We start from the raw sequence: 12,310 nt of genomic DNA on the forward strand, positions 1-12,310 counted from the left end.
TTTTGCAAATGACAACTAAATAACAAATCAAATAGTGAATGAATGTGTGTATGAATTTAGCATTGGACAGAAACGTACCTCCTGCTCTTACCAATGCAGACATGTTATCCAGGTAGACAGCAGTTAGACATAGAACAAGAAAGAAAACACCTTTTAGTATAATGTTTACTCTGGGGCTAAACATTGTAAGTGTTATTGTGTAGGAAACGTCAGTAATTTACCGTGTTCATATCAATGCCGTTAGTGTAGGTCCATGAGTGCTGGAAGTACTCCTCCAGACGTTGCCTCAGTGGGTTGGGGATCTGGTGAAAGCGGATGAACTCCTTGACGCGTAGCATTTGAGCGTGATAGCGGGCCGTTCCGGAGTACAACCTCTGGATGATGGCGGAGACATTTCCAAAGATACTGGCATACATTAGGGCTGAAATATAGACAGTGATTAAGGAAAACCTTTAAGTAAAACCTTTACCTACAGATTGCTTTGCATAATAATTACCACTACCCACAGAGACATGCAATTAGCTTAAAGTAAAACAATAAAACATGTTCAGAGTAATCCAAATGTAACTACTGTACTTTAAATCAGTGTTTCTCAAATGGGGGTATGCGATGGCACTACAGGGGGTACTTGAGAGGGAGAGAGTGGAAAATTAACAAATAAAGTTTAAGTTTTGGTGTCACCCCAGGCGTGAGATGACTAAAAAACTATAGAAATAAATCTTTTCAGGAGCCACTAAATCAGGATTTTTCAACTTTGGGGTCTGGACCCCATGTGGGGTCGCCTGAAATTTCTGAAAAATTAAATTAGATTTTTAAATTTTTGTAATTCTTTTTTTTAATTAAAACAACACACAACTGTATTTCTATACTTTCACATTGTGAAATATGAATCTAGTGAGCTCAAACATGATAAAAAAAATCTAATTTTGTCTTAAGGGTCACCAGAAACTTTCTAAATCAAAATGGGATTCATGATCCAAAAAAGGGTTGTGAACCACTGCACTAAATACGAATTCTTTCCACTTATTTACAAAATGAAATTGTTCAAAATGTGTGTTATCACTTGTCCATTCCATCATTATGCTCTATAGTTGTTTTTAAATTGTTTTCTAACCAAAATGTTGCAGGTACTTGGATTCAGAAATAAGAGAAAGGGGGTACTTGAGCCAAAAACGTTTGAGAACCACTGCTTTAAACTATAGGTACCACATTAGAGTGGTAGAAAAAAGTGTGCTTAATATAAAAAATAATGTCAGCGGAGAATATAATTACTCACAGCCGATCAACATGACGCATATGGAAAAGATCTTCTCTGAGTTGGTGTTTGGGGAAACATTTCCAAAGCCCACACTGGTCAGACTGCTGAATGTGAAGTAAAGTGCTGTGACGTATTTGTCCTTGATGGAGGGACCGGAGCTTGGGTCGCTGTAGTTATATCTCTTTCCTATGGACACACCCAGATTGTCCAGCCAGCCGATCTTATGTTCGAGGTAGGGTTTTTCCACATTCCCGATTGCATACCAGATGCATGCTAACCAGTGGGCAATCAGTGCAAAGATGCACATGAGCAACATAAGGACTGCGGCGCCGTATTCAGAGTAACGGTCCAGCTTCCTGGCTACACGCACCAATCGAAGGAGCCGAGCAGTCTTCAACAGGCCAATCAGAGTTGTCGTCTAAAGAAACCACACACACACACACACACACACACACACAGTTATACACATTAAACTGTGTGTAATTATAAATCTTATGTTATTATTTTCCTTCGTTATCTGGTGTGAAATTTTTCTGTCATTATTATCCTTCATAAATGACTTCACACCTTCAACCGTTTGCCCATTTTCCCATTTGGGAGAAAAAAAACAATTCAGTTTCTTGTTCTGGCTAATTAACAAAAGTAGCTCACAGACCAAACTCCAAGTTCTTCCAAGTTTTCTATAGTTAATTTTGTGACAAGATTAGAAGACAATAACTTCAATAACTCTGCACAATGCACCAGTCACTTACAGGATAAAACACAGAGGCAGAGAATCACGGTCATGATGCAATACAGACCAGACAGATGGCTAACAAAATATCCCCACTTGGGACCTGGGGTTTGATTCCGTCCAAAATAAACGTGTGCATGACATTTTTGGATAATGCCTGCCATCTACCCAAACATACAGAATTTTTTAAAAAGTCCATGCCGGAGTCCATGCCAGACTCCGCTCCAGCATATCCTTATTTTGTACTTTAAAAAAATCTTTGTTACTATTGGATGTATAGATGTCATTTTTCATGGTCTTCTAATTTACTTTAATTAAAGGGCCGATGTTATGCTAAATTGACTTTTCTGTGCATTAAACATCATTAAAGTGCTATTTGTGCGTCATACACATGTCCAAAGTGCTTTTTTTCATTGATTCCCTCAATTGTTAGTTAGAGGGTGATTTGCTCCTTTCTTACTGCAGGGTGAGCCCAAACACCTCGCTCCAATTTGATGACGCGTTCCCACTTTGATGATAAATTTGACGCTGCACTGAGCTGGAGAAGCCACGCCTCCAGGAAGCTCTGCCGTGATTGACATCTAAACAGACAGGCCCACGAAAGTCCTTTGTGCAGTGCTATGTATGTATTTTCTACAGTCTATGTATGTACCGATGAATGCCCGCCCCCACGCTCTGTCTCATAGCAGCATGAGCTCAGCTACGGAGTGGGTGGGAGGCGGGCGGGCCGTCCTCTGGCTCTAGGTCACTGTGCGGGGAGGAGGAAGTCAGTGTCCCGTCTATAGACACGCCCACTCATGAATATGCGTAAGTAGGCCGCAAATCAGTCTGTTTGTGTAGAGTTGCTCAGAAAGTGACTTTTCAGAGGCTAAAACTCTGGAAAACAGGTGCGTTTGGGAAAATAAACCTCAAATACTATGTTTTTGGGGTTCTTAGAACAAATGGAGATGGGTGAAAAATAGCATGACATGGTGGGACCTTTAATTGTAGAATATTCACTTATACTTGAAGTTTTATACATAAGGCTGACATTACACGGTCATTATTATGACAGGACACCTGTCATTAGCATGAATAAGGTGTCATGAAGGCTGTCGTTAAGTGTTGTTTGTTACCTTATTAACCATAACCCTTTGCTACGCCAACCCTAACCTTACCTGACCCCACTAGATCCCTCTACCTAACTCCAAAAAATACTAACATTGCTCCAAAGATGTCATAATTTAGCGAAAGGTGTCACAATTTAGCGAACAACACTTAATGACAGCCTTCATGACATCTTATTCATGCTAATGACAGCATAATGTCAGCCTTATGTATAATTCTTCAAATAAAGTGTGACCAAATATTCTTATTTTTAAGGTTATAGTGTATGTAATCAAGCCTTTTCTAAAATTCTACACTAAAAATAAGCAATAAAAGTTTGATTTTTACCAATACCTAAGTAATATAGGTATCATATCAAAAGCAGAAAAAGTTGCATTGGGACACTATTATATATGATATAATATATTATACTATTTGATATTATAACTTCCCATATTTTTTTTCTTTCACCATTTTACTCATGGATTTTCATATTGTCACATTAACTTTTTGGAAAAAAAAGCTTACTCATGAATGTTGTTTTTGTCTTAGAACATCACTCTTTATATGAAAAGTGCCGTGGTATGGTGATGTGGAAAATTACATTAGTTGCATGAATGAAATCTCTTATTGTACATCATATATGACGGTTCCAAACCCCTGTATTCAAACATCCCTTTTTATAGAAAATAATTAGTATCTTACTTAATCATTGTGCAAAATTGGAATGTTTTCGAACTGGAACAAAACAATAAAAATCCACTTGTGATAGAGTTCCAACACTAATTAGGCGGTTTACTCAAATGCTTGTGGGTTAAATCTGTCCTATTAAGCTGCTGAATCAAATGAACCCTGTAAAAAGCATCTGCGGTTTTCTTATCCTCTTTAGTTTCCAGATTGAGAATGTGGCTGCGTGGGATTGTTCAGTAAACATGTAAACATCAAGTAAGAGCGCTGTAAATAGAAATCTACTATTGACATGTCATCACAGTAAATGTCAACCTATTTATTGAGCTGCGGGCAAAATGAGTACTCTTTCCTGTTCAGTGATTTAGTTCAAGAGAAATCAGGTTAAATACTTCAAACTTGATGAAGAGTGATGTTTTCTTGTGAAATATATGAGTGGATTGTCCAGGCCCATTAATATTGTCACTATCTTGTTAAAAAAATCAGATGTCCCTTTCCTCTCTGATTTGCAGCAGCAGCAGCAGCAGAAAAGATGATTATGGTTTATAATCAGGAGCTTTTCTGGTATAATGGACTGCCTGCAAAGCACGATAAAGCTCTGAAGTGAATCCAGAGTCTTAGAGGACACGTCCCACCAACAAACAAGCCAGCAGGCCTGGCAGCCAGCCTACCAATGCCCATCTCACATCTGCATGTAAGCTGCGCACGCCGCCCCGTTGGCTAGCCCGTCGCATAAATGCATCATTGATTGCCATTTGGTAAGCCATTAATCCGTATAAATGGATTCTAGACTGAGAACCATTCAGAAAAAAAAAGAAAGAAAGGAATAAAAAAGTGGGAGGGGGGAAAACATGCAATTTAAAGTAATCCTTTCAAAGCCGAGACAGAAAGATTCAGGCTTTAAGTAGAGGCCGGTGGCACAAGTCTGGATTTAGAAAATGGATGAAGTGCAAGTGCATGCATGCCTACTGTAAATCTACAGGTGAAAAAAAAAAAACAAAACATAATATTGTTACGTACCTCATCTGATCCAGAGCCAAAAATAAGAAGGTCGAAGGGAATTGCAGCCACCATGTCTATAAGAAACCAGCCTTTAAAGTAATGGATTGCTATCTTTGCCGGGTTGCTAACCACTTCTTCGTTATGGTTCACGTATGTGGTTCTGAAGTTTATGAGGATGTCGATAATGAACATGATGTCCACCATTAAATCCACCACATTTAGAGGGCTGCAGGAGTATCCGCATTCACGCCTCTTCTGCTCCTCCTGGTCATTAAGGAGAAACGCAGCAGCGTAGGGGGTGAGGATGGCCGTGTAGATGACCAGCAGCAGGATCAGCCAATCCCAGACAGCTTTAAAGGGGCTGTAGTGGAGGATGGTGAACTTGTCAATACGGGCTGTTTGTAGTTTGTACTCAGGCAATACATCAGCTCCAAGTGAAAGGACCTGGAGAAATTAAAGGGAAAGGGAATTAAAATTGGATTAGTTCACTTGATTACATTGCTCTCTAGCTTGACTAGTTTAGATGTCTCTTCCTTGGGGGGGGGGGAGGTCAATCAAGTCAGTGTTTCTCAAATGGGGGTACGCTATGGCAGTGCACTAGGTACTTGAGAGAGAGGACAAAAATATACTGAATAATAAAACAAACAGACAAACAACAAAATTACACCAAAAATACAAACACTAAGAGAGAAAAATACACAAGATCACAACAAAATACACAAACAAAAATAACGGAGAAAAAACCAAACGACATCAAATAACACACACACTGACAGAGATTAATTTAAATAATACCAACAAGACACAAAAAAATAGAAAACTAGGCAAGACCTGTATTCGCAAGGCAAATATGTATTTGGCAATTTGAAAAATTGGCAAAAATGACAACCTGTACCTGGAATTGTTGACAAGTTTGTTCTTTTGATTACTTAAACTGAAAGTAATAATGCATGAAACCCAGAAGACTGACTTTGACCTTAAAACACATTGAAAGGAAATGGTAGCACTGTATCTCAGTTTGTGGCCAAGTTATAGGGAAAAGAGTTTTTTTTTGTGACTTCATGAACTTTGCCCCCTACTTTTTACTGGTAGGCCCTACAGCTTTGCTCCAAGGAAATAAAATACTCCACTTGAGATGAGCTTTTCATAAATGCAAGCATCGAACTTGTACGATAAATATTTGTAGAGATATGGAAAACTATAGACATAAATCTATCCAGGAGGCACTAGATGAGTTTCATTTCACTTATTTACAAAATTAGATTCTTTAAAATGTGTGTTAATACTCATTCATTCCATCATTATGCTCTACAGTTGTTTTTTCACAGAATTCTGAGCAAAATGTGATAGTAGGACAAATGGGTTACTTGGATTCAAAAGTTAGAGAAACGAGGTACTTGAGCCAAAACAATTTGAGTACCACGAAGTCAACTGAAAGTCATTACAGGGCCTTGTCCTAGTCTCTGTGCTGCAGAAATCCTTCTATGATGAGTATCATTTAGACAACCTCAAACAGCCTTGAGGTTCCTACAGTATCTTCCCGAAATAAACTTTTGACAGCTCAAACACTTTAGGAAGGGACACCCAAGACGCCTTCTGCAGCTAAAACCTTTTTGACAAAAGCTGTCATTTCACCATGACAAAGAGCCTGAACATTGACACAGCCACGCTCTCGTTTTCCATTTTTGTTGTATAGCAAGTTGAAAGAATTCTATCAAGAGAAATAACATTGTTTTAACTAGCTCATGAATGTAAACAGTAGCTGGATGGTGAATTATTTAAGCACAGACAAGACAATCTCACATTTGGCTTAATGACCTTTGGCAGTACAATGGCTGTCTTATGGCAGAAAAGACAAAAGGAGCCAGGATGAGACTTTTCTATTTTTTCCCCCACTTTCAAATTCTCCATCTTCAACACATGAATTATAGATTTCCACATATATGGAGTCGGGAAGTAGAAGCTATATATCCAAACTGTAAATTGCAGTTCAAAGCAGTGTTTGATCGTGATGAGGCTGCATCTTCACGTTATAAATTAAAAATGTTAAAGAATATTAAATAGTTAGTTTGAGTTTCTCTCTCTTTTGCTTGTTACCTGCTGACAATGTTTGTTAATGTCATGGCAGTAAAGTTTAAACAAGCACATTGTACAAAAATTGCCAAAAAAACAACAAAAACAAGAGGGTGGTTTGTCATAATAATTACATTAAACTCCGAAATAAAGGACCTCACATGAATTATCATTCCCCTCATCAAGCTTTGTTGGATAGTAGTACACCTCTCTGGCATTTTATTTTATTTTTTTATTTTTTTAATTAGCAGGAGACAACTCAGCGGTACATATGTTTTAAACTTCTTCTCGCTCATTACAGTAGTTCTACAGCTTATTAGTCAATAAATCAAAAAGTCAAACGCATAATTAACTAGGGATGGGAATTGATAAGAATTTAGCGATTCCGATTCCATTATCGATACTGCTTATCGATTCGATTCCTTACCGATTCTCATCAGGTGAGGGAATGAAATACTACGAATGGATTTGTTTGCTGTTTATATTTTTTATATTGTATACAAACATTTGAGAATATTTACAGTGCTCCTTTTGAACTTGAACAACTTGATCCAAAACTAATTCAGACATACTGTAAAACAAATAATTATTCTGTAAAAAAGAACATATTAACCAAAAGTACAGCTGAACTTATTATGTATTTAAACGGTAAAGCTCTAGTTAATTGCCTTTGTTTACATTTCTATAAATGGAACTTCAGAGACGCCGTCCCCTGGTTGTTACATGTGACGTCATCAGCCGTGTGTGTGCGTGTGTGAAAGAGCAAACTAAAGACAGCGATCAGTACCAGTCCGTCTCCCGTGTCTGATTACTTGTTATGAGGACATAAACTGGCGCCGAGGTGTGTGTTTTTGCGGAACTTTGTTGTTTTCAGAAGAAAAGTCAGTGCAAGAAGCAACTTTACACGCGAGTGTCCAGAACCCGGAAGTGAGTAGTGTAGCAACAGAGACTCTACAAACACAGCACGGAGGACAGCACAGCTGCGGGTGGTGGAGGTGGATTCGAGTGCTTCTGCCTTGGCGCCATGTTGGAAAAGTTAAGAACCAAAATACGCTGCTTGCATGTGACGCCATCACGTATTTGCGACATAAGAGGAACTGATAGGTGGTGATGGTGATGATTCCTAGGAATTTGATTACTGTATTCTCAGAAAGAACCGGTTTTCAATTCCCATCCCTATAGATCAGGGGTCACCAACGCGGTGCCCGCGGGCACCAGGTCGCCCGTAAGGACCAGATGAGTCGCCCGCTGGCCTGTTCTAAAAATAGCTCAAATAGCAGCACTCACCAGTGAGCTTTTATATATATATAGATTTATCTATTTAGCTATTCTTGTTTAAATCACACTTACATGTAACTTAGAAATGACAATACATATATATAAACACTTAAAATGTAAAGTGTTTTTTGTGTTTAATACATACTTGCCAACCCTCCCGATTTTCTCCTGATTTCTGCCCGACATTGTCCGGGCGGACCATCCTTCACTGAGCGTCGTTTCCAGATGGATAATAATAACGATTACACCGCATAAGAAGAGGAAGAAGACTCTTCTTCCTCTTCTTATGCGGTGTAATTATATTATTGTTATAATAATATTGTTGTAATAATAACGATTACACCGCATAAGAAGAGGAAGAAGACTCTTCTTCCTCTTCTTATGCGGTGTAATTATATTATTGTTATAATAATATTGTTGTAATAATAATAACGATTACACCGCATAAGAAGAGGTGTAATCGTTATTATTGTCCGGCCGGAAACGACGCTCAGTGAAGGATGGTCCGCCCGGACAATGTCAGTGAGGAAATAGGGAGAAAATCAAATCCAACCATGTGTAGGGAAGTGTTTCTGTTATGGTTATAGCCGTTGTTGTAGCTATGTTTAATTTTCCTTTTGTTGATTATTTTTATTTCAAGCATACATTGCATAGATTGATGGATAATTTATGCAATGTATGCCTTTTTTGTTTAATTTTATGTTATTTATTTTATTTATTCTACTACTACCACCATTTACCATTTGCACGGGTACTGTGGAATTTGTTCTTTACTTTATATGTGTTTTTCAAATAAAAGAACACTGTGAGATTGAATTATTTCATTTTCTCTTTAAAAAGCAAACAACCCCCCCCCCCGCTCTTTTGAAAATCTCCCTAATTATTATTTAAGTGTGTATCAAACTGGTAGCCCTTCGCATTAATCAGTACCCAAGAAGTAGCTCTTGGTTTCAAAAAGGTTGGTGACCCCTGCTATAGATTAACCCACAACTACTTAATGATGGAGCATCCTCCATGTCACTGAGCTTATTAGCACATGGAAATGTCACCTGTAGCTTCACTGATAGACCAAGCCAGTCACCTGCGTGCAAGACAGCAGCTGCTAACGTTTAAAGGCAGATTTCAACCGGCTGTCAAAATTTCAGAAGTTACTGTGTTGCATTTAGAAAGCATGGACCATGTTGGTAATTTGTTTTAAACAATGATCTATTGGCTCCATAAGTGGAAAAACTGATTTTTAAAAATGGCAATTTTTGCATTGACTCCAGGAGAGTGAAATTCAAAATGCTGTAAAAAAAATTCTGTTTTTGAGAAAAAATTCTGATATTTTCCACACGTCATCGACTCTAGCTGAATTTCCATTACTGTTGGAATTGTTGAATTTCGCTTTCATGAGGAGGTATTTCAGACGTTTCAATATTGAAATGTTTCACAAAAGCACCATGGAAACACTTTTTCCAAAAATGCACATTATAGAACGTGACGTACCTGGTCACATGACCACTTCTCTCTGAGAAAACATGGCGCGGTACGTGTGGACAGAAGAGAAGACTGGAGCATTTCATAGCGTTATACTTAAAAGTTATTCCTGCCACATTAGACGTGAAACAGCAAAATAATGTGTTATAAGGATGTTTTGAGCGTCCGTCTTTCTGCAGAGAAGTCTCGCGGGATGAGATTTTACGGGAGTTATGAGGCTCTTGCCCAAAACAACGTTCAATGGAAACACGTTCAAAGCGCAATTATACTTTGTCGACATTTAGAAATATCGCTTTTATTTTTGCTAAAATCTGTAATGGAAACCTAGCTAAAAAATTGTCTTTTTTTTTTTGGACGACCGTCACAAATGTATTTAGTAAGAGTTTACAAATTTGTAATTACAAAACCGTTCACAGTCAAACATTTTGATGCACTCTTTTGATGAAATCTGTGAATCGTTGGTGAAGGACAGTCTGAAAATGGGCTGTAGCAAGTTTGATCACAATCCAGCAAAGATTGTGGGTGGAAATAGGTTTAATAAATTCTACAGTTAAAAAAACCAAACAATAATAATTTGCAATCAGTGGCGGCTGCTGGTCTTTCATGCAGGGGAAGCTCATTTTCTGCCTACTTCAGAAAATGTATCTGTTTATTTAAATGTGAATTCTAGCAGAATTCACATTTTGTTGTCAGCAACTATTTGTAGATTATCACACGTATGTTGCTGCTGCTGCGCGCTGGAGTGTGAGTGTTTGGTCAAAAGTCTCACAACACAAGCAGTAACAGTCTCCACAAACACCAAAAACAGACACTAGGTTTGTCAGAAGTTAATTCGCTATGAGAGGATCAGCAAATTCTCCGTGTCAACACAGAGCAACGGACTGAAATATTTGAAAAACCCGCCTGTGTGCTTACAACGTCATACTCTCTGATTGGCTCATTTCGCTGTCAATCAAAATTGAATTAGCCTGAGACAGATCATCCAATCATCATCCATTATTCCAGCGTCCGGAACAGACAGATCCAGCCCACTGCTCCATAGACCTCCTGTGAAGCCCGGCGTCCGATGGGCGGGACTAAGTGCGTCATAACCGAGCATTTATCCAATGAGCATCTAGTTTGACTGCAGTGGATCAACCCCTAAATTCTCTCCCATTGAAGTCAATTGAAGCTGAACTTCACCACTGTTTATTAACACTGTTACGCTGCGGTAATGAATGAAGAACGTCACGCTGTCACTGTCAGTTTCCTGTTATAAGAAGCTGATTCTGAACTAAACATACATGTGTTCTGTCATATATTTAGTCAATGAAATGTACACACAACACTACATATTTGACCACTGATTGTAGGGGAAGCTGAGGTTCCCTTGTAGTCTTAAAGCATCCGCCACTGTTAAATTGTAATATATTTAAATGTATTAAAGTTTCTCCAGTGTTGGGGCTACATTTTGCTGAAAGTTACAAATCTATGGCAAATACGGTTGATTTGTTATGAATTAAAAAAAAAAAAAAGGAAATTAAGAGGCTTGCTATTGGCCTGTTTTTGCAGCTGAGGCAACCTGGCATGGGACTGGACCTTTGTGCAAAATGTGGAGATTGTCCGTGCTTGGAAAGTAGGATTTACTCGGAAGAAGAAGAACATGCAGAATAACAATAGGTTTCTGGCATCTTAGGCTACCTGGCCCCTTAAAATGAAGGATTCATAAAGCACTTTTTTACAGACACTTGGAAAATAACAAAATCCATTACATTTCACATTTGTGATGGTGGGCTCTATCTGTAGCCACATCTGCCTTGGTGCAGTTTGACTGAAACGTGGCTTAAAAGCTGTACTAACATTGCTTTACACAAACCGTTCTCTTCTCACTAACCTGTGTGACTTTCTCAGTGACATTGTGGGTTCGGTCTTTAACCTTCGGTGCAATGATGGCTTTCTCAGACGTTGGTGGAGAGTGTGTCTTCCTGTCGGCCCCCTCGGAGAAGTTCAGTGCAATCAGAGGGATCTTGTGGATGGTGCTGTACTTGTTGATGTTGGAATCGGACGTAGAGCTAAGCAGACTAGACTTCAGATGATTGAAAGGTCCTGAATGTACAGAGGAAAGGAAAATCTGCATTTATCATTAAGGCCATGATGTTTGCAAAAATGATACATATCATCATCACCAACATCATATAACATAATTAACACATTACTGTCTTACCGAATACTGTACAAAGTTTTTTAAGAAAAACTGTAATGTAACTGTAGTTTGGGAGAACATGATAAGAACTACAAAAGTAGGTTGAGTATTGAATAATTACTTAATTAGACATAATCACACCTTGAAAGCCCAATCAATCAAAGTCCCAATTGAACCTATGAGTCGCACTAGTGATGACTCTAATTGCTTTTCTTGAAATCCATGCTCCAAATGGGCACTGGGCCTTTTACTTTCTTGGACTAAAATACACAAATCACCCTGAAATGGTTAGTTTTTAAAAAAGCAGCATTCAGTAAATAAAGAGAGAGAGTAAATCACTTTTAAAAAAACAGATACACAGACCTAATTTAGATGATGATAATAATTGTGGAAATTCCTAAAGCATCAGTTATACACTTTCTAGCAGGTATAGAGAAGTAGCTGATAGATGTCAATAAATACAAACTGAAACTATTCTGTAAATGACGTGTAATGGTAGAATTGTATGCACATTATATCCAGAGCTTATAGA

General features: G+C 38.3%; 1 protein-coding gene across 1 annotated transcript in view; it reads right to left on the bottom strand.

Annotated features, from left to right (window-relative positions):
* kcnh7 (potassium voltage-gated channel subfamily H member 7) overlaps positions 1 to 12,310 on the bottom strand; it is a 51,088-nt gene that overhangs the window by 14,110 nt on the left and 24,668 nt on the right. Inside the window, exons 5-8 of the mRNA XM_028435301.1 lie at positions 11,470 to 11,681; positions 4,785 to 5,210; positions 1,277 to 1,676; positions 221 to 421 (exon numbers count right to left, since the gene is read on the bottom strand). Coding sequence (XP_028291102.1) covers positions 221 to 421; positions 1,277 to 1,676; positions 4,785 to 5,210; positions 11,470 to 11,681 — 1,239 coding nt within the window. The remainder of the gene's footprint in view (positions 1 to 220; positions 422 to 1,276; positions 1,677 to 4,784; positions 5,211 to 11,469; positions 11,682 to 12,310) is intronic.

This window comes from Gouania willdenowi, chromosome 21 (genome assembly GCF_900634775.1).
Source record: "Gouania willdenowi chromosome 21, fGouWil2.1, whole genome shotgun sequence".
Classification (NCBI taxonomy): Eukaryota; Metazoa; Chordata; class Actinopteri; order Blenniiformes; family Gobiesocidae; genus Gouania; species Gouania willdenowi.